Here is a 24,018-nt window from a genome sequence, read left to right on the forward strand (position 1 = left end):
ACAGTCGTTTTTAATTTGACCTGAAGTTGTCCTTATTCTCCTTGCTGGTAAAAGGTAAGACTCATTTTTTGTTTCTAGTGCTGGCAAACCGACAGCATCGTTTCGCTTCACTTGCTTCTATTGTTTAAAAAGAGGTGTCTGTTGTCAGACGAATGGGCTTTGTGAAAAATGTGAAAACGTTTATTATGTGGTCAGATTGTAGTCTGTGGTAAGAAGGCACCATAGGTTGTGGTGAGATAGTGTGTCTTAAGCACGTATTTGCTATTTGGTTGCCAATTTTATCGACCAATTCATCACGATCAAATAGGTCGTAAAAGCAGTGCGCGATAAATTGATAGTCGGTCAGTTACAGTTGCCTAAATATGCTCCTATTTTAGCCGCAATGGTTGACCATTTGCTATTTTACAACAGAATGCTTACCATGTGGTCCTGTATACTGGTTAAACATCGACTGGGCGCCCCTTTACTTTACGACCCAATTGTATCCAACGTTATTCATAGACGGTATCTGGCCCATCCTTGATACACTGTGAAAACGAAAAAGCCTTAAAGGTCAAACAGCACTGTCTACAGTGGGCAGCCAGCGGCAGGCTTCGTATCTGTGCGAAAGGGTAACGACGTTTACGTTTAGAAAGGTGTCCTTTTGCATCATGTTGGTGTTTTTTTTGCATAACCTGCGCCACACGTGAAAAAGCCTTTCGAGGATTTGCAGTTGGCGGTGCGATAAAACTTGTAATTTAAACTGTAAGGTGCACAACTGTGGCTTTGAGTAGAGTTGAAATATGAAGCATTCAGCTTCTTCTTTTGTGTGTGAAAGACAATAATTCAGTTCGGATAACAGCCCTGAGTTCAGATAAAAGATGAAACCGTTTTACCGGCCTTATTGAACCAGGATTGTGCAAACAAATAAAAAAATCCGTTTTTGTTCCGTTCGTTTACGAGTTACGTAACATATGTTGCCATGTGCCAGCATAGTAAGTTAATCATTCACCAAAGCCCTTTCTATACTAGGGGGCGTCTTCTTATCTAACGGTCTCAAGAGATATCGGTGCAAAGTGCAGTCTCGGTATTTGACGTAGGAATGACATTATGTGTTTGACCATGGCCAATGTTCGATATTTGTAATATACCTAATACAAATAGAAAATGCGAAGGATTTTGGTAGTTAAAACCGCCACTATGGTGAAATCATAAATGAAAAAACTCCTGACATATCAGCTAGCCTTTAGAATTTAGATTCAAGGAAATCTGCTTTAGCATGTTTTTGAAAAACTCGTTTCCTTTAGAAAGTGACTTATAAGCTGTAAACGCAGGTAAAGTTCTGAATAGTTGTGGTTACTGGTTACCCGAGCAAAGTCGTTAACATACGTCACAGTTATGAGTAAAACGCTTTTGCGCTATTGCTATTTCCCTTCATGCGCAAATCATAATAGTAATAATAATTAATAGCCTAACGCGCACGTTCGCTTGTAACAGGCGCTTCAGTAGGATAACTGCAGCATGCCACCTACACCTACTGACTGCTGTAGGAAATAGGCCTTCAGTAGGTTCAGCTTGTTAAATTTCCGATCTAAAAGTCGGATGCGCCTGCCATGGCTGTGGAGAAGCTAGCTGCTGGCAGCCTGGGAGCATCGACTGCGTCCAAGTGCTTTGCTCCACGTGCATTTCTTCCTATTCTGGTCGCGGCCACCTTTCTAACAATCGTCGTCGTCATGATCCGAATGGAAACCATTCAAGTCAGACACGTCCGCCACAAGAACCCATGTAAGTCACCGCCTGTGTCATTTGTTTATGTACGTATTAAAATAGGGTCGGAATGACGTGCGAACAAAGTGTTCGTAAACGTTTGGTCTGAATTCGGTTTATTTTAAAATTATTATTAGTTAATGCTCAGCGCGAAAAATTTACCGCAATCACAAATTAAAACTTTTCCATTAGACTGTGATATCTACTGGAATTAATTCGTTAATATTGATGTTTATCGCGGTATCATAAAGCTCTATTGCTGCAGCTTTATCGTTATATTGTGTTAACACTATACGGTTATTTCGTAGATAGGAAGCAATTTAACTACAGACACAAGAGCTTGCTGTTGTTTGTGTTCATTGAAATAATCGCGTTTAAATTAGGTAGCAAACTTACTGACCCGACCGTTAAATCAATGGATTATTGTCTATCTATTCGTTTGGTTCTACTTCTATTTACTTTTCGCATTCATCTGTTACCTAAACTGAACCGGGTGCGAACTATGCCCTTCTAAAATCAAATGGATAGCCTATAACAAAAAGACAAATCTTGAAGTTGTTGAAATAGATTTTGTATCTTTAATGGGCTTCATCCGTATTCAGCTAGGTTGTATCATATTACTTGCAAATTATATAAAAGACGGCCGTGGTATATACAGAACAAAGTAGAATTGATTTAAAAATCATATTACCTCCGCTCTTGTGCGAAAGAATGTGCGTTTAATTTAACCCCAATATGGGTAAAGGCGTGCCGAAGGTTACCTGTACAACTTCATGGACCTAAGTCTGTACAAGACCAACAACCCCACTTATTGTAACACCCGTATTGACAAAGCTGAGCGTGGATTTACGATGTTTTATACGTTTACCGAAGTGGTACCGGCAGCAGCGTTGGGCCCAATGACTTGCTGTAAATGCATTGGGCCCCAGTAAAAACGACCCCGTCGCTTTTACAATAAATGCCGCCTCTTGACTGGAGTAAAAAAGTCACGCTTCGCTGAACGCTAAATAGCCTATAGCTGTATTATTTTGTAGGGGTAAAGGTGAACGCGACTGGAACGACTCACCTAAATATTGCCCTTTTCATCGACGTTGATTTGTATCTATTTGGGTGTGGGCTCAATTAAGCGGAAAATGCTGTCGCAAACACATTTGAAAAACTGTAGGGATTTGCGAAACCTTCCTTCATGAATAGACCTTGCCAAATTCCCTGAAAGTTCAGGACCAAAGTTAGATTTAACTATAGTTTTTCGATTTTTTTGTCTTGTACTTATTTTGTAAGCTTTACTCTATCTGTTTAATTTAGTTTATGCTTTATTGCAGCGCCAAACCAAAGGAAACTGAGGACGTTTGACAAGAAATCGCCCGCGAATACAACAACGTGCAAGGTGAGGTGACGAAACGTACGCATGTTTGTTTTTCTAGGGTTGTGGTTTCAACTGCTGAGCCGACATTCGTTGCCGCTAGCCATTGTAAGATAATATAACAAAGGTATAACTCCTGGAGCCTTTCAAAATCCTATTCGCGGACACATTTATCAGTTTCTTTACACAGAGAGTGGACTGTCTTATCCATGGTTTTATTTGGAAATCTAAACGTAATTGCTATTTCGCAAAATAAACAGGGTTACAATAGTGTGATAAGCCTTCGCATTACTAATCCACTTTACCGCATTTTGCCGGATATAAGATCCTTTTATCGCCCTATACGATTTTGCGTCGAATCGTACAGGTTTTATTAGCATAAAAAATATTGTAAATTTTTTAACCATGTATATTGACACAAAACTGAGATAGAAGTACAGTCTGAGATGGAAATACAAAAGCTGTAAAAGAACTTACTTGGTAGAAATATCAAATCATATGCATTGGTTTGCCTTTGTGCAGGGGTGCATAAACTGGGGTCCATGTACCCCTTGGGGTTCGTGAACTAGTTTTAGGGGGTAGCCTAACTGAAATGTTGAAGGCCTAACTGAAATGTTAGTGTATATTACAAGTAATCGATTTTTTTAAATATTTTTAATTAAAAATAAAACGTTTTATCACTGTATGTATTTCGACTCCATTTTCCTTACACATTTTTTGGACCAAAGTCAGCATATTTCTGAATTTTACTTGTATTTTAACGTCAATTTATGACGTCATCTGAATATTTTTTGCCTACCGTGATCCACGCGAAGCAAAAAAAAATTAGCGTCAGCGGTAAAAAAAGTTTAAGAACCCCTGCTTTACTACTCTTGACACGTCAAAATATTTTTTTTTGGCTAAAATTGTATTGTTAAACTTAAAACGATTATTTTAATTTATTAATTGCAGTGCCAAGACGCGTATCTTCGCTCGCGCATTAACGAGTACCAGCGTTTGCTGAAGCAGGTGGTTGAGGAACACAGACTTCTGCAGTCCAAGTTCAACGACACCCTGCTCTTCCTGGGAAGGTGCCTGAAGAGGCATAAGTGTCCAACACCGGCTCAGCAGGTGCTTGGTGTATTAATGTGTGGCCTTGTGTTCGCCAAGCGGCTAGCTTAGCATTCGAGTCATTATTTGTGACAACGTTTATGAACATTTTTGCAGCAAGCAAGTCAATAAGCACGGAGATCTTAAAGTAAACCAGTAATACTTACTTAATTACCAAAATTAGGCGAACAACTTGGTTTTGTCGTCCGACGTTCAGCGGTTGTAGGTACAATTCGCATTCTCTACAATTTTAATGCAATCTTTTGAAATCCACTATTTTCTCGCCCTTGGTTTAGATTCAGGCAGTATAACTCGTTTATTTAACGTGTTTCAAATTCCTTCCAATTAAATTTCGCCTAGGACGCATAAACTTATTTCAAAATATTTATGTAATGTTTTTACATACTCCTCTACTGAAGTAATCTGTGGTGCTACAATGGCTCTCCAAACAATATTTGTTAAAATTATGGGAATCGGTTGATTAAGACAAATGCTCATGGCGGCATAACATGTCTCATAATTTTGTGTTTGATTTTGCAGTCGCCCGTCGAAATTCTACAGGACGAAAGCCCGACTATGATCGCCCCTGCGCCGGCCAAAGACCCAGATACGACCGAGGTGTCAGCTCCGCGAAGTGATCAGCGAAAAGACGCAGCGGCCGCGGATTCGGCCAAGAAGATATCGGTGGATATTCCTGGTGGTCCCAACGCGCGCAAATCAGACACGCCATCAAAGGAAGGCGACGAAAAGCCTGAAAGCAAGGCAACCCCGCTTAATACAGCCAAAACGTCGGGCAAACCTAATCAAAGTAGAAAAAACGCAAGCCTAGCCGAATCTGTCGATGAAGAAGGATTGGATAACGCGAGTTTGACTCGAGGTGGTGATTCGTTTTCAAACGTTACCAAACTTTACGCCGTAGCTATGAACAGTTCAGAGAATGGGAGTCTACACTTAAAGAAAGTCGTCGGGCATACAAACAACACTGGGACTGCGACTGGCTCTGATAACGCTCACATTCCTGAAACAAGTCGACAGCAGGCTAAGAATGAAACTAGCAAAACAAGCGCTGCTGTCGAAAGTAGTCCAGCTATTCTGGAGGGCACCGGAAAAGTGAGATCAAAGCCGGAAGGTGCTTCAGTTGAAACACAAACCGGTAGCGATAAAGTTGTGACTCACAAACCCGACAAAGAAGCTTTATTGGCCGAACCTAAGAGCCGCGTATTTGCCGATGTTAAGGTAAACTTTGACGCGTTTGGAAAGCTTAAAAAACGTAAGAAGCCCGCCTCAGCGCCGAAAGCTAACAGTGAAAACGCGGTTGCTCAAAACAAAATTCCCGACCTTAATTCGAAGCTCAAAGACAGTAAGGTTGAAAGGTAATGATCGACGTTTTGTGTGGTTGGCATTTCTCTAAACCAGTGGTTCTCAAAGGGAGCCACTTGTCTCCCTTAGAAAGGACGACATTTGTTCCAGGGAGGAATTATGGAGGACAAATAGATAAAAAAGAAGTAATATAATCGGTAATATGCGAATAAAAAGCTTGCGCAATCTTCTAAACGGATTTTTCCATGCGATCTACCACGCGTCATTCTCTATTATTCTTTGTGTTTTTGTTTTTTTGTTTTGTGGAAAATTTTTGATTCTTAGAAACTCGCTTATGTTCGTTCTTCAAATGCGGTGCAGCGCTGTTTTATCTTATCGATTTGCTCCTAGACGCCTTTTTCGGAACCAAGCTGTAGGACCGAAAAAACACAATTAGAAATAAGACAAAATATGACGTTACTATAAGACCTAAACGGTCAGTCTAAGTTATTATACCTTACAGCAAACCCACTCCTAATTTCTAACTCCATCGATTACCCACTTCTGACTCCAAGCAGGAGCACACAGTTGGGTGTCAAAACAGCGGCATTCAAACGGCGCTGTTCAAACTAGGGCGCCCAAACGTCGACACCAAATCGGCCCATGCCAAACCCATCCCCTGATCGCCGCATAACAACTCCCTAAAGTTTTAAGCGTTGCTGGGAAATTTAAGTCTTATGCCGATAAGTTTAGGAATTATTCCGACGGTTGCTCTCTTATTCCTTTGTAGATCTTATTGCCTATTTGGCTTTATTGTGTCGTTAGTCTTTATATACTATGGTATTACAGAAAATTCCGTTTTAGAAATTGTTCATCTATATAATATAGGTCCTATTTTGTTCCCGTCTCTTTCATTGCTGCTTTTCTGAAAGCAGGGAGTCGGACTCGGGACTCGAGGAGTCGGTTTGTTTTGCTGGAGTCGGACTCGGGACTCGAGTAAGACCACGTAAAACTACCCGAGTCCCTAGTCCGACATGCGCATGCGCAGTATCAAGTTTAAAACTGATATGGTCGCCAACTCGAAATTGCAAAGGTGGAACAGCATTTGGTGGGATATTTTCCAACCATGTAATATGAGTAAATAAATTATACGACACCTCTATGAGTGGATTGCTGAATATCCCATGTTATTTTAGTTACGTAAATTGGCGGGATACAGGCTGTAGAGTCAGTGCTGCACTCGGGACTCGAGGAAATCGCACATTTGTCCGGAGTCGGACTCGGGACTCGGTTTTATTTTTTCCCGAAGTCGGACTCGGGAGTTCGCCAATGGTTATTTTTAACCGACTCCGCAGCCCTGGCTGGAAGCATAAACTTTCTGGCGTAGTTGATTAACATATATAAAGAACATTTGCCTAATTTGTATTTAGTTTTCTGGCTATTTTAGCTTAAAAGGCCTTATTGGTCCAACTATATAAATACCTTAAACAATCACTTCTCCATTGTGTTGCGGTAACGATTTGCTAATGCTTGGAACACAGGTAGCCTAATGTGTGTTTAAACCGGGTATTTAAAGTTCAATCCGACATGAAAAAAAGGTTACACATTTTAATTAGACAAAAGTGTTAAATTTGGTTTCGTATCCTGTATATCATCGTGCTGTGCTTGATTCTTCAGCTTTCTTATTTTATTTTCATTAAATTTGCCGTTGATTGCAACCTGCCTGTCGAATGGCAGTGTATTAGTATTTTTTTCCTTACTTACATTCGTCTCTCATATTGCCATTCTATTGCACGCGTTCTTAATATTTCCGTTGTACACAACATACCCATCAAGCTCAATTACTGATGCATTTTCGCAAAGAGTAAGAATATACCAACATGTTTCGCTAATTGTTTTAATTTTTTTCTTGTTGTTTCGTTCGTGCTATTTCATGTGTCACGTTACCGTTATAGGAGCACAGGATGACTGAATGGGTAATTCTTTCGGAATTAATGCATGTTACGTTACTTGCTTTTGCCCTACCATCTGATGAGGCAAATTAATTTCCCGTATTTAAAAAAACTCTTTGCTTTATCAGATATGCTAAAACTTGACTCTATTAGGCCACTTCACTGAGGGGCACCACTCAGCCATAAGTGAACTCCCAATCTTAGTCTGGGACGTTTAAATAACCTAAATGAGTTGTTTGTCTTTAGCGGACAGTAATTTTGAGTACAGTCCCATATTTCATGAATTATTTTCGTGACACGCTGCTGGTGGCTGCACAGCAAACTTTGAATACACGTAAAATATTAGATGGTTTTAACAGAAGCGTACAGTTTCTCAAACCAACCTGTTTTTTCTCCATGAAGTATACTATAATGCACTAAGTAATCGCGAAGGAATAAAACGTTGCTGAATTCCCTGTCTTTAAATTTGTGCGGATGTATCGCCCTGTGTTTAGTTCGCTAAGTGCCGTTTGCTTTGGTTTTCATGCTATGCAAGTTTCGGCTTTTGTAAACTAGGTAACGCCTTCTTTTGTGAACTCCCTAGCGTCTGTGTTAGGTACGTTACATTTCCTTTCTGGGATAAGGAATCGTTCATTACGTTTCAATTTTGTAATAAATTGATAAGCGTCTATGTGTGTTTGTTTAATGTTGAGGAATTGTAGTGGCCTTCATAGTCAGTAACGACTCGTAAAAAAGATCAAAATAATTCAATCCAATTATAAATATTATAACAACTTCACAGTTTTAAGCTTTGTTATTCATGTAGGTTCCTTGGTTTGACGAAATTTCTAAAACAAACCTGTGGAGAGCGCAACGAAATTTGTTGAACGATCGAATTCTAACTAAACTTTTAGACTCGTCCAAAGATTTGAATAAAATCATATATAGGTTGATATAGGTGGTGAGTAGCAAACAAGGTACTAGACTTCGTTAACATGCTCCTTTTGCTGTAGTTACAGTGTTGCAAACAAGTCTTTTCGAAATGACTTACGTACAAGTCAAGTAATTTGGAAAATAACTTAAGAGCAAGTCACGTCTTTATAAAAAAATAACAAGTCAAATCCCAGTCATCAACTGCACAAGTCAAGTATTTTTTGGAGCAAATCAACTTGAAATCACTGACACCAAAATAAAAGTATTAAAATTCGTAAACTCGTACGATTAATGAGCAATAAATCAAGTGAAAACATCAAAAAAACAATTATATCCAAGCAAATTCTTTTTATATGAAAAAAATTAGATTAATAACCCAATTTTAATTAAAAAAAATTTGTTACAACACTGAATTTCAATCCAAGGTATTGGACACAATGACGTAAGTCAAGTCAAGTCATTAGAAAACAGTGGCGATAGGTTACACTTAAGTCAAGTCAATGATTTAAGACAGTGCTTCTCAACCCACAGGTCGCGACCCAAAATTGGGTCGCTGACTGCAGTAATTTACATATTTATACTAATTAAGATTGTCTCTGAGCAAGATTTCTCAATTAGGAAAATTAAGGAAGCAATACAAATAATGTATAGTTATTAAAATTCGAAATTCTTCAGGCTAATGCCTAGTTTTTGTTCGCTTACATGAAGCTATTTTTTAGTTCACTTACAAGAAAAAAATATTGGGTCGTCATACTTATACTAAATATTTGGGTCGCCGCTAAAAAAAGGTTGAGAAACACTGATTTAAGACAATACAACACTGCCTCGTTGTAACTTGACTGGGACTTAACCCGAGCAACAGATGACTTTGACTTAACGTATGATTTATTCAAGATGACTTGGCCTGAATTTCTAGCGTTTTGCTCCATATTGTCATCGGGTCCAACCCCGGTCATTCAATTTGGCGGGTTGTAAGGTCGTCTCGCCAGCCTGTGTGTACTTATCAAACTTGTTGGAAGCTTTTAATCCAGGGGTGTCCAACATGAGGCACGTGACCTAATAAAAAATGGCACGCAAGCCCCCTCCCGAATACAGCCAATTGTCAAAAAGCTAAATTTGTTATACTGCCAATTGTCATTGTTTCACAATACAAAACAAATCCAGCAATTACGAACAAACAATTGCTTTTTATAGTATAACACTATACTGTTTTTATTTTTTGTGTAAAGGCGCTTTTAAATTTACAAAAAAAAATAGTTGCTAAACTTTGGAAGGGAAGAAGATGTAAGATAAAAATTGGCACGTCGGCATGTTTGAGTTGGACACCCCTGGCTTTGTCAATTCTTTAGAATTTCCTCTTTTTCGTTGCGTCTCTAAACCGCATTGTTATTGTGGGGCGCAGCCAGGGCCGGATTAACCAATAGGCTGATAAGGCTATAGCCTTGGGGCCCGGAAAAATTCGGCCCTAAATTTTTTTAAGGTTCAATTTTTGTAGGGATTTTGCTAGCTGTCAGGCCGTAAACCTTGCTTTATACGCACCTTACACCATTCTCAAATTGAAACGAAATATCTTCACTTTCATGCAAATGAGATAATAGTTCGTGATTATTAATTGTGTGCTAAAGGCACCTTATATCCTATCTTGCTAAATTGGACGTTTTGTCAATTTAACCCAAAGAGTCGGATATTTTTCGCGCGACCGCTTTGTTGCCATATCCTTGAACGTATTTAAACTCGATTGAAGTTGCGCATACAAGTTTCTTGAGAATATTAGTTTCATGGCGTCACGCTTTGTTACGCCATCTTTAAAACTTTATCAACTCGCCCCCATACAAAAAACATTAATCTGCTGCGGGCCCCTGCCAACTCAGGCTTCAAATATTTTTGTACTGGTACACTACAAATAATATTTTCGCAGTATGAAATTTTCTTAAAGGGAACACTGACTATTAGTTTATGATACTTGGGGAAAGGCGGGGCAAAACGGACGCCGTTAGGTTAAGGGATAAATGCTATTTTTCAAGTTTTACAAAATGTTTTTGATAGGTAGTGTAGCAACCGAAAGGTTTCACTGAAGGTTACTTTCTATGCTAAAATAAAGCAACTGAGAGAAGCATACTTTCTGAATAAATTAACACTTTTAGACGATTTTTGCACGGGGCAAAACGGAACCCTAGAAGGGCAAAACCCACGAATAAAATATAATTCAACTGTCTTATTGTGTGGAAATGCAGGATGACGGATTTTTGTTTAAGGGACGCATAAAATTTTTCCGAAAAAAAAAAAAAAAAAAAAATATTGTTACAAGTTACGTCACAACGTGACGTCATGAATTAAGTAACGGTGTACATGAGCCTTCTAGGTTAAAAATATTTTTCAAAAAAGATTAAAACACACAAGAAAACCAAAAAGGAAATAATGCTTAAGCAGCCTTGTATCAATATATAAGTTACATGGTTATAAATAGGCCGTACATAAACAGCCTTATTTTTTCCCCTATGCTATATCAAGTTATAAGTAGGCCTTTTAAAACAACTATCAATTGATCCTTTTTTACAACAGATCTTGGTAAAATTTATCATTGTTAGGCCTTTCTGCAAAACTAATCACAACATAAAATAATAATATATTTAGTTATTTTATTTCAGTTCCAAAATGTCTTACTGAAAATCTATTAAAAAAACAAACAGTAAAGTTTTAAATTGAGTTACACAAGTAATAACGGACTACCTTGTGAGGGTTTGCCCCAACACTATGCATCGCATAATAAGCTAATTTCTTTAAAAAATAGGAACTTAAAAAGTTCAACTGTTCCGGATTAATAAACAGGCCCTTGACTACAAGTTATTAAGCAAAAAATAACTTAGACTTTACTCTAGCTTTAGTAACAAACGCATAATTTTACTGTGCTATCCCATATTAACATTCCCCAGCAAAAACATTTTATCCCCTTCCTGGTTTGTGCAAAATCGAATCTGCCTAATGTCTTGCCACAAACGTTTTTTCAGATGGCAGTCTGTAGAATTCCGTAAACAAATACTGACGCTCGCAAATTTTGTTAACGAGAAAAGTGAGGGGTCCATTATAGCCCGCTTTACCCTAGTTACATTTATACCATATTTTTATGTATGCATTTTTATTACCTACTTTTTGTACCTTGTAATTGTACAATTGTTCTTCCGGCAAAATGTTATTAAAGTGCCCACGTTCCGACCACCTATTCGGGCAATATATTGTATCTTGGTTTGCCAAATTAGGCCCTTCTCTAGTAATCAGCCTTAGGCCCACAGTACCCTTAATCCGGCCCTGGGCGCAGCCACAATGAAATAATATTTATTGCAAATAAACAAACGACAAACAGTACTTACAGGTACTTGCGATAAACGTACAATAATTACCTCCGTAACGTACGCGATCTAGACTCCAGAAGTAAACAATTTGAGAATGCTGTTTTTTGGTATAAAATCCCTTATATACTTTATACCAGATGGCGTTAATTAAATTTCATAACAATGCGGTTCTGCCAATCAGAGAAAAACAGGAAATTCTAAGCAATTTACGAAACACGTGTATAGCTAGGCTTGCCATACGTCCCGGTTTAGCCGGGACAGTCCCGGTTTTACGGCCTCGTCCCGGTGTCCCGCCCGGTTAATCAATTTGTTCCGAATTTTTCAACTTAAGATTTAAAAAAAAAAATTAAAAATGTAAAAACTCTTGATTTAACCATTTGGCAATTCTTTATCAAAACTATAAGTACTACTTATTACTTTTCATTTTTGGTCGGTACGGCTGTCAAGCAATTTTTTTTTCACCTAAATTAACTATTTTTTCAGCTGGTGTTAAGAAATATTTTTCTGCGGGTGAGGTTGCTGGGGCTAGTTTCTTTTTTGTGTGGTGAGTAAAAAAATGTAAATGGATATTATCCAGCGGGTGCTGGGAGATATCTTTTTGAGGAAGGTAAGCGAGCGCCGTCGCAAACCGGTAATCCTTAAGCAATTTTTATTTTCAAAATTTTTTTTCACATATGACGCAGTTTGGTGCCTGTATTATTTGCTTGAATATTACGCAAGTCTAAACAATTGCTGTTTCAACTTAAAGTTTAACGTTGTTAGTAATTCTGGATGGATAAATGTCGCGGGTTTTCAGCATTACTATAGTCAAATTGTAGTCATTACACACTGATTGCCCTAATATTTCCAACTTAAGACTTATATGTTTAAAAACTTTCTGATGTCTGTTACCGCGCAAAATTTAGGTAGAGTTCGCAAAATTTCGCATTAATGCGGCGATTTTAATAGTAACCAATTTTTAAAATGTTTACCACTTTACACACTATTTAGCACTCAGCCAGGATATTACACTATTCGTAACATTAATTTTTAGTAACATGGTAAATTACTTTTTTAAATCATCGGCAATAACACGCGGCTCAAGCAAATGACGCAAAGTAGAACATAATGTGTAATAGTTCAAAGAGGCCAGCTTAAAGAAATCTTACATTTTGTTTAACATATGCTTGAGAATGATTTGGTCCGGGGAATACGAATTTGTTATGGACACAGCGCCTTTGCCAACATGTACGGCTTAATATTGTGTTGCTGTTTTTACGAGGGCCGCATCCTACTTTAATTGTAAAAAGTAATTACCCGACTTATTTTATTCACTATACCGAACATTACTTTTGGTACAATTTAAATTACTTAGACAAACCACTCTTAAAAATAGGGCCCTGAAAAATACCCCCTAAATATAAAACAACCGCAGCCCCGTTAAGTTAATTATTTGCATTAAATTATTTGGTATTAGGTCTACATTAAGTTTATTTGTAGTTTTCAATATGCGTCCCGGATTTACGTTTCGAAAAAATGGCAAGCCTATGTATAGCAATATGTTGACGGTTTGATGAATTCACACAGGCTGGTGTGACGACGTCACAATCCAACAGACTTTTCAATTGATTGACCGGAGTTTCAACCCGGTAACAATATGGAGCGCAAACCGCTACTTTAACATTAGGAAATTTAATCAACGCCATGCTTTCCAAGTACCAGGCCATGTCCTTACGTCACACGGTGAAGAAGCTTGTATTAAGTATTTAAATGATGGCAAAATTTATGTGAAAACTAGCAGTTACATGTATTGTTTATCGTGGAGTTCTGATCGCGTACGTTACGGCGGTAAAAGGATTGGATGTATCGTAAATACCTGAAGTACTGTTAATCGTTGTCGCAATAATATTCTTCACTGTGGTCAAAGCTCTCAAACTTAAATTATTTTACACATGACTTGACTGGGACTTCATTTAAAAAAAATGTACACTGGTAATTAGAAGTTTTCCACAAGAAACGCTTGCAGTCGTATATAGCCCCGGGTGTCAAGAAAACAGTTCAGGCGGTCAGATTTACTTACTGCACAAACCAGTTTATGAAGACTTAGTTTTAAATTTGACAACTGACTTAGAAAGCGTGCTGGTCACTTTCCACTTTATTCGTCAGTTGAAAGACCTACCAGTGCTTTGTAAAGCATAGCACCAGGGCTGTAAGGTATTTTCAAAGGTAAGTAAAAGTTGCATGTGGCTTTTCTATAGTCAGAAACCCTTATTAGTGTTGCATTTAACGTCTGTAGATTAGCCAGAGTCTTAGCTAGCACAGATAGAAAGAAGCAAGATAACTTAAGACTTTGCTATTCAACAATCTACACGAATAAAGTTGACTTTCGTAAAGTGCTTACCACTCCGTTTAAACTGAACAGGTTTCTCAGTTGGAAAAGAAAAAAGCGAACTAACAAAACGTTGCGCCTCACAAACTGTATTTCTACACCTATTACGTTGTGTTGGCGCCATGTGTAAAACCAGTCAGGTTTCGAGAAGGCTTTGGCAATACAAGATTATTTGTAAAGCAGCCTACTTAGTAGGCTAAACTAATAAAAAAGTACACAGATAGTGTAATAGATTTTTAGCCATCAATATTCTGTTTTTATATTTGTTTAAAGCCAGCTTTATTTATATACGTTAAGTATTAAGTAACATTTTAAAATGGTGTTTTATCAAGTTGTTACGGCCAAACAAATCTTTGAATACTATTTTTGAAAACCTATATTGTTCTTTTCGGTAAAAGACACAAAATTTGTCAACCTACTTACTTATACAATATACATATAGTGTTCCAGTCATGGTAAACATTTTCTGAGGTATCAGGTACAATTGGTCACAACTTGACCTGTGATTTACCGCTCTGTGCTGTAAACCCAGCCTAATTTACAAGCTGCTTGCACTTTAACGCTCTTCGATTTTAAGGTTTTAATAAAGTATAATGTAGGTTAAAAGTTTACCAATGCCTTGCAGCACTATTTTTATTTTCCAAATAAGTTTGTAGCCCCTAAAGCCTGTTGACATTAAATTTAATACACCTAGCGTTACTTTTTACGAATGTCACACTTTCACCTAACTGAGTGGATGTCTTGGTGTATTAATAGCAATTCTAAATAAAAATAAAAAATACGAAATATGCGATTTTTTATGGCAAACGGCAAAAAGGACGAATTTTATACGATTTAGCAAAGCCAACGCGGTACTTATTGCAGTTAAAAAATATTCTTTAGGAAAGGCTTATATACTATAGAAAGGCTTATATACTATAGAAAAGCTTATATACTATGACTTATACTATAGGTCCTATATAGTCTCGGGCGTTATTTTAGCCATTTAGGACTTATTCCCTTGAATTTAAAACTTATTCCGTCGGGTTTATTTTTAATTTAGACCATTTCAATATCAGTTTGCCGTGGGTATTACTGCGTATTTGGCTTTATTATGTCATTGGTTTAATAATATGGCATTATAGATTTTTCTGCTTTAGGTATTGTTGCATTGTAGGTCTTGTTGTGTGTTCCCGATTGAAAGGGTGACGGACTGACGGTCCCGTTCGCCTGAGGTCGTGAGTTCAAACCCCACAGCAGGCTAGTAGTTTTTCTGGCCTGTCGCCTTGTTAGCACGAAAATTCTGATTATGGCGACTGATTTCGTAAGCCTTTCCAAAGGCATCTTGTGTACTATATGTGTGGCGTTATCGTTGGTCAGTAGCCTACGACTCCAGAAGGGCTTGATCACAGATATGCGTCTTTGAAAATATTTGATCACAGATATGAATGTTTGAAATATAGCTACATTTGCTTTTGTTTTATCATTTCAGGTGGTAAATAATGCATATTTTGATCTAACCAAATGGCTTCATTTATTTATAAAACCACTGCAGTATTGGTATTCGGTTCTTGTATTCTGCTAGTTTACATTTTTACATTCGATGATTTAACTTTACAAGGTAGGTTGAATGAAATAAGTGTTAATATTTAGAAAACTATAAGGATATTGTCCATTTTACTGTATACTCGTCTATAAAGTCACTATACATTTTCGGAGTTTTTAATGTTATTCAAAGACATTCTAAACCAGGGAAACCTTTATTTTAAGAATTTAGTCCGCGCAAGCACCACAGTAGCGCAAGGCTTAACGTTCTTTTTCAAGTCACCAGGATCCTACAACTTTATTTAACTTCCAGTTTCAGCCTATTCGACGTTCGCGAAAAAATTGGAATATGCGGTACCCGAAAATTCTAAGCAGAACAACGAGATTGAAAGCCGAAATCAGACTTGGATGAGAATCAAAGAGGAACTTGCTCATAAGGTATCAATGAGAACTTGTCGCAGTGAAAAATTACTGCAAACTAGGCTATAAGTGTAAGCGTCATTTGCATGTTGGGCATATCAAATTTATAATATTATATCTTAGACCTTGTTGTCGTTACACAATAAGGGAGGTACCTTTTTTAAAAGTTATGAGTTAGGAAAAATGCGATAGTTACGGTTATGCTTGTATGTTAAATTAAAAAGTTTCAGTGCGATATTTGAAATTTTCCAAGCTTTACATCTGTTTTGCCACACTCTTTATCGCTAATTTCTTTACACTCATCCACTTTTTTTCTCACCACCTGTCGGGGTGTCATCCCTGAGGAGAGTGTAGCCGGGCGGTTAAGAAGCCTTCAGCGTGTTTTAAAAAATATTAAGTGTCGGAGATATCCAATTTCGCTCCCCGCTATACAACTGTTTTAAGCCTTCTTTAACCGTTTTTTGTATTAATAAGCCCTTATAGGCTTTAAATACGCCGTTTAATAAGGACCCTATTTTAGGCGTTGCAAAAGGTACCTAATGAATGACTTCATGAACATCTTATAACTTGTTATCTTGTATAAACTGTAACTTGCTTATGACGCAGCCGAAGCGGCAACGGAATGCGGACATTATCGGAATCGGCGTGGAAAAATGCGGAACCCATTTTCTCCACCACATTCTACAGTGGCATCCTTCTATACGATTTCCTACAGGACATCTTGAAACGCACTTCTTTGACGAACGTAACAACAGGCCTCTGTCCGATTACACGTTAGTGTAGTTTTATTGGCATTGCATTAACTGCACACACAGAGAAACGCCCACACAAACAGTCAAGCACCAACGTACAAACAAGCAGTACAAAAAAAACACAGACACACAGACACACAGACACACAGACACACAGACACACAGACACACAGACACACAGACACACAGACACACAGTACAAAAAAAACACAGACACACAGACACACAGACACACAGACACACAGACACACAGACACACAGACACACAGACACACAGACACACAGACACACAGACACACAGACACACAGACACACAGACACACAGACACACAGACACACAGACACACAGACACACAGACACACAGACACACAGACACACAGACACACAGACACACAGACACACAGACACACAGACACACAGACACACAGACACACAGACACACAGACACACAGACACACAGACACACAGACACACAGACACACAGACACACAGACACACAGACACACAGACACACAGACACACAGACACACAGACACACAGACACACAGACACACAGACACACAGACACACAGACACACAGACACACAGACACACAGACACACAGACACACAGACACACAGACACACAGACACACAGACACACAGACACACAGACACACAGACACACAGACACACAGACACACAGACACACAGACACACAGACACACAGACACACAGACACACAGACACACAGACACACAGACACACAGACACACAGACACACAGACACACAGACACACAGACACACAGACACACAGACACACAGACACACAGACACACAGACACACAGACACACAGACACACAGACACACAGACACACTTAAAAATTGAATTACTATGCTACTGTTCTCATTGTACTGTGACTTGCCTTGCTACATAATGACAAACAGTATGGAGAACATGAAAAGGTATATCCGATAATAGCAGATAAGAGTCGATACCTGATGTGGTATCGCTACTAGCTTGATACTCGGATGGTATAGGTTCCGATCCGATACTCAACCCGATACCCGTTTTCCAGCACTATGTTATGTCTTGATTTGCAACCCGAAAAAAATAATTTTTAAGTTTTAGACATCCCGAGCCATGACGTATTAAAACTCCCGTCGGAATGTTTCGCGTATGGGTGTAACACTTGCATTACTACACAGAAAGATGATGCCCATGGTGCCGAATGGCTCGTTCGTGTGGGAGAAAACCCCAGCCTACTTCAGCTTTCCTCCCTTAACAATGCCCGGCGACATATCGAAGACCGTACCCGACGCCAAGCTCGTTTTAATCATATGCGACCCCGTGAAGCGGGCATTTTCCGATTTTGTACACGAGGTAAGTGGGAAAAGAATGATTAAGGCTAAAGAAGCTTTGTTTGAAATAGTCACGTCGGGACTCCAAATTTTAGTTGCATATATTATTTTATTATAAGGAAGGGTTATACACGTCAGGACTCTTCCGTTGCATATTCATTCATTTGGGAGGAAGGTGGATTTTTATAAACAATTGCTAATAATGGGCCAAAACCTTCAATTACGCTGTCTGTGGATACTGAAAATAAAAAATCGGTAAAAAAGTGTTAGATTTATATTATACAGATTAGATAAAGCTTCCTTAAACTCCTATAGGAAAGGTACGACATATTTCAGCATACAACGAAAGTAACGTAGGCAAAAAAGTTTAAAAAAAGGCTTTAATTTGAAAACGATTCCTGTTTTTGATGCAGTGGGTGCTATACAACATTACCAAGCAAGTGACAGGCGTCCATAAATACAACACGATGGACGACTACCTACAGCACTATGTGTATTACTTGAAGAACTACATAAAACCGTGGAACGGCTTAAAAGACCTGTCGGAATCAAACAAACTAATTCACTTGCATCAACGAAGTTACATGAGCACAATACTAACTACAGGTAATTGATCACACGACCTATCCGGCAGCTACATTATTTACGGTTTACTATTGCAAAACAAAGTATTTGGAAAATATTTCTGAAAGACGGGCATCAAAAACTTGGTACGGGTATCGATTCCCTTACGATATTATTCGACATCAATAATCAGGAATTATGATGATATTTGGATTTTTATACTAAACTTGAGAATTTGCCATTTGTCAGGGTTTTGTTTACCTATTTATTAATTTACCTGGCATCCAAACCTTATTTAGTTTGGTTTATGCTAAATTTTGATCATAGTAGGGGGTTCCATTTGTAGGTGGTTCCGAAGTTTTGAACCACATGTATTGACCATATAAATAGGTTTTTGTTCTATTGGTATCGGCATTTAATCTTCGATTTAGCACTACCGTCAAACACTTTAACCCTACAAAATTCGCAGTTTAACCACTTAAGATAATGGCACTTCGGAATACTAAAATAAAACATGCGTACAACACATACAACAAATTCCAATCTGTTCGTCCTAAGAAGATTTGTGTTTTAACTGTTTGGCGTAGGTCTAAATGCACACCACATATTGCTAGGAAAAAAGTAATTATAATTTTTTGTGGACATATTTAGTTCACCACTGTTTCAAATGGTGATACGGTGTTTGTTGTTATACCAAGTATCTTTAACTTACTCTGCGCAGGCCTGTACGCCCTGCACCTGAACCGCTGGCTGCCGCACTACAACGAGTCGAACCTCATGATCATCAACGGCGACGAGATGTTCGATGATCCGGGCACGGTCTTCGAACGACTGCAGGAATTTGCCGGGCTTCAGAAGCTCATTTTTCGGCAGGATTTTGTGCGCGATCCAGAAACAGGCTACTTCTGCTACAAGCACTGGCGCGATGGCCTGCTTAAGTGCTTACCCTCTTCCAAAACGCGGACGCGCGGTGGAAAGCGGAAAATGTTGCCGAGGAGCATTGAGCTGTTGCGCGACTTTTACCGGCAGCCCAACGAGGACTTGTACAAGCTGCTAGGCAAAAGATTCGACTGGACCTGATGCTTCGCTGACATAGGGCGAAATTTACCAAAAAAACTCCGGATTTAGGCTGGGACAGTGCGGATTGACCATTAGGCTACTAAGGCTTAGGCCCTGGGAAAATTCCCTCAAATTGATTTAAGGTTAAATTTTTGTAAGGCTGATGATTATACAGATCTAGTACCAGTACAGTACAGTTTTTTCTTAAAAACGAATGACTGAGTCGAGTCAATATGTGCCTTGTGTGTGAGTTTTTTGTAGCTTGAGTTGCAAAATTCTTCTCTAGTAAACAGCCTTATGCCTATAGTACCCTTAATTCGGACCTTGACTGGGGAATATATTTTAACTATGACTTCCTTCTGGGGTACGGAATGAGGGGTGGTAGCGGTGACGATGGATACCTAAAATTTGCATCAAAACCAGGCTTGCCACTGTGTGATTTAAAATTGATGCTTTGCTTTTGATCTTTAGCACTAATTTTCGTCTTACAGTAGTTTCCCTTTTAGATTTATTTTTTGAGCTGTTATATTTATTTTTACACTGCTGTAGAAAGTAATTTATTTAAAATAGTCTCCGTTTAATATGAATTTACCGCGTGTCGATAATGCATTACTAAAATCCATTAAAAAAATTTAAATTCCAGCCCTTTGTCGGAGTGCGATTACTATAAAACGAAAAATGCCCAGTATTTATTGCATGACTAATCGCAGTGTCCCCTCGTTTTCAAGGTATTACCTATACTTAAATATTTGTCAGGAAAAATATGAACGCGTACTGCTTTCGCATTTTAGCTCAGCCCTTAGCGCGCTCGCTTGCTTTTGCATATTAACGTGGTCGTGCAAAGTTATTTTCGCACCTTACCGTGGCGAACGTATGATAGCTTCGAAACCTCGCTAAGACCTTATACCCCTATGAAAGAGTATATTCGCGGTTTTCGCACATCGGCGTGACTAACTATACGAGGATGGAAGCCATATTAGATCACGTTATGCTAGAAACGTAACAGGCAAGTACTCTATTAAGAATCCTTAATATATAAAACAAGGCCTAGCAAACGATTAGCGCTTTACTTTTTGTTTATGCAAGTTCGGTTAATCACACGATAGTGTAAGTAGAAATGGCGTGAACGCGAACGACTTAGTATTCATACCCACAGAAAAAAGACTAAATGTCTGGTGTTCCGCTTTTTACGGCAGCGTTTGTTAAACTTTTTCAGTTTTAAATCGCTCTTCTGGTTTATACTTTTTACACCAGAAGAGCGATTTATATTTATTGATATGTTGCCTGGTGGAGCTAACTCTATTTTTAAGTTTTTCAGTTTTGTTCACCCTTAGCACAACATATGCATTTCGTATCGACCACAACACTATGGCAATAATATCCCCATAATATAACGATATTTTAGGATTTTGTGCATTTGCTATTTAGATACGCATTTCGATTAAAAAACTCACATCTACAGATAAAAGGATCTTAAATAAACGTTTTTTGAAATGCGACTGAATTGTATGTTTCTACGTCCCTCCCTTCCAAGAGGTGTTTTTAGTTTTCTGCTCAAGAAAGCATGATATATGATATGCATTTGATATAAGGAAGTGCCAGTTTTCCAAGGTTTAACTTGTCTCAGGTGGCCCATACTAATATTAACGGCTGATAATGTGTGTTGTATTTTTTTAAACTGTGTTAGCAACAAAAACAATCAACAAGTTGTAATAAGTCAACACCCTTTATTTACCACTAGCCTATCTGTTGATTCACCCTTTTTATAATTATAATCCTGGTGTGAACGGTTTACCAGTTTAAGAAACACTTTTGTGGTGCTTGTTGTTAATATTTTTCGACAAATATTTACTAGAATAACGTTTACATACGTACAAAATATTCCAACACGATTTTCGCTGTTTAAAACAATGGTTTACAAGATTTTTAAAGTATATTTTTACCAACAAAATTATCTTAAAAACCCAAAACTAAGTTACGCATAGATTTTCATAACAGTTTTCGCAAACTGTGTCGATTCCCTGATACTAGATGAGCACATTATTCTCATGTATTTTTGCCTCAGTTTTTAGAGTAACAATTGCACTGGTTTGTTTCAATTTGCCTCCTGTTAAAAGGCCCATTATTTCAAGGAATCAAATGGGGGCTCGCAAGTTGAAAAAGTTTAGGACGCACTGTTATAGACGAATGTAAACATTATTTTCGTAAAAAGTGAACTTTTCGTTTCCTAAAAAATACTCGTACACTTGGCCTAAAACAATGCACGATCTCCAAATTCTAAAGATTGACACTTAGCTGATAAATTATTTTCGCAACGATTTAGTAAGAATTCGATCGAGGGTCTATATCAGGGTGGTTCAAGGTTGACAGCACCTCGGGCCACAATATTTCTTACATATTATTTGCGGGCCACACAAAGTAGGCTACATGCGTACCAGAAGAGGATGATGGACGATTTTTGTTTGATCGGGGCATGAAATGTTTAAAAATGACGTCACAAAGCATCATCAAAGACTTATAAGCTCCAGAATATGGTGCTATAGTCAGACTTAAGCACAAATGAAATAGAGTGTTATGAGACATGGAAAAATGGTGGGCGAAAAATTTGCGTATTTGACAAAACCTTAAGTCAAGGTAAAAACCTCTAAAACAGGGGTGTCCAACAAGCGGCACGTGTGCCAAATGTGGCACGCCACCAAATAAATGGCACGCAAGCCCCCCTAAATTAAAAAAAAATACCTAATTTTTTTTTATACAGTAAATTTCCTTTGTTTATTCACAATATAAAACAATCGCTGCAATCACGACAACTAACAATTACTTCTAATACTGTAACATTATATTGTAGTGGAGGTTAGCATTCAGTGTTGTAATGACTTAAGTCAATGACTTGACTTAAGTGCACTTAAGTCACTGTTTTTGAATGACTTGACTTGACTTAAGTCATTTGGACAAAATTACTTGACTTGACTTAAGTCTTTCGGACAAAATGAATAGTAATTTATAAAGGTTCGTACTTTTTATGTTATGTTAATATTAAAAAGACGAAAAACAAAATGCATATATAACTTATAAGTTCGCAAAATAGTTATTTTAGAAAGTTCTATATTGGGCGCACTGCGGCTTCTCTTAAACCGGTCTAACACATACCGAAATTAGGCGTTCTTGCCGCCCCTGGATCCGAATTCGGTGAACTGTACAAAACTGGTTTATTTAATGATAACAGGAAAATGTAATCATAACCAAACAATTGCAGTAGGATTACTGTTCGTTGATCACTTATGTTCCTTTGAACCCTCAGCGGTCCGCATTATAATTCAACAGTGCTTCGCGGGCCACGTAAAATGATGTCGCGGGCCACATATATGAGTAAAGACGAGATTTGTATATTCGCACAGCAACAAGTAGAACTATTCGGCTACATGCATGTACTGTTTATTCCATCGACAGCTTCAAAAGGTAGCCTGTATATCATATTAACTGTGCTAAAGTATATAGAGGGGACTGGTTAGTCAAATTGAATGATTGCTGTTTAACTGCTTGACCACGGGCCATAAAGGTAAAGGCTATATACGTCTTACCTGTTAGTGATAATCAGGGCTGGAGTCGCGTAAAAATAACCCGAGTCCGACACCGGCCAAATGTGCGATTTGGTCGAGTGCGACTCTGCAGCAAAGTTTGACATTCAACAATATTGCGCATGCGCACGTCGGACTCGGGACTCGGGTAGGCTTACGTGGTCTTACTCGAGTTTCGAGTCCCGAGTCCGACTCCAGCAAAACAAACCGACTTCGTCGAGTCCCGAGTTGAACTCCGACCCCGCAGCCCTGGTGATAATAAAAAACAAACAAACAAGAACAAACATAATTACCATATTGTTATTTTGAAAGATAGTAAAAATTTAAAAAACTTTAAAACGATTCTAAATTTAAACGATTCTAAGGTCATTTTCCCACGTTTGCACTTCCAATGGTAAAACTTAAATGTATCCAGGTGAGAATATGTGTGGTAAAGTGTGCTTTTCGTCAAACCATTATGTCCTTAGTTAACGTTAGGTTTTCGAAATGTACACGAGATGTACACGTCTAGAAGAAAAGCAAAAGTCAAATCATAAATCAGAATAAATGCTAGGAGTAACAATCTTTTTTGCGCTCAACACGTAAATCGTTTGCTCTCTGGCATCTTTTCTTTTTGATATATTTACAAAACGAACGTTAAAATAACAGTTCTTTTATTTTCCTACAAAAAAATAAATAATGAAAAGGTAAAGCGTTTGG

At 38.2% G+C, this 24,018-nt stretch overlaps 1 protein-coding gene across 1 annotated transcript; it reads left to right on the forward strand.

Annotated features, from left to right (window-relative positions):
- The first annotated feature begins 15,550 nt into the window (after positions 1-15,550).
- LOC146166999 (heparan sulfate glucosamine 3-O-sulfotransferase 1-like) lies at positions 15,551-20,955 on the forward strand. The gene is made up of 6 exons (XM_083389039.1): positions 15,551-15,679; positions 15,917-16,041; positions 16,630-16,796; positions 17,966-18,140; positions 18,532-18,724; positions 19,404-20,955. The coding sequence occupies exons 1-6, from the start codon at positions 15,583-15,585 to the stop codon at positions 19,760-19,762; spliced, it is 1,116 nt and encodes a 371-aa protein (XP_083245165.1). The 5' UTR covers positions 15,551-15,582; the 3' UTR covers positions 19,763-20,955.
- The last annotated feature ends 3,063 nt before the right edge of the window (positions 20,956-24,018 follow it).

This window comes from Ascidiella aspersa, chromosome 1 (genome assembly GCF_963924565.1).
Source record: "Ascidiella aspersa chromosome 1, kaAscAspe10.2, whole genome shotgun sequence".
Classification (NCBI taxonomy): Eukaryota; Metazoa; Chordata; class Ascidiacea; order Phlebobranchia; family Ascidiidae; genus Ascidiella; species Ascidiella aspersa.

Bases quoted from the DNA above. Each gene is read 5' to 3' on its own strand.
- LOC146166999 (XM_083389039.1), top strand. From the start codon at position 15,583: ATGGCTTCATTTATTTATAAAACCACTGCAGTATTGGTATTCGGTTCT. The intron at 16,797-17,965 runs GTTAGTGTAGTT...ATTACTACACAG, and splicing joins AGGCCTCTGTCCGATTACAC to AAAGATGATGCCCATGGTGC. The intron at 18,141-18,531 runs GTAAGTGGGAAA...TTTTTGATGCAG, and splicing joins TTTCCGATTTTGTACACGAG to TGGGTGCTATACAACATTAC.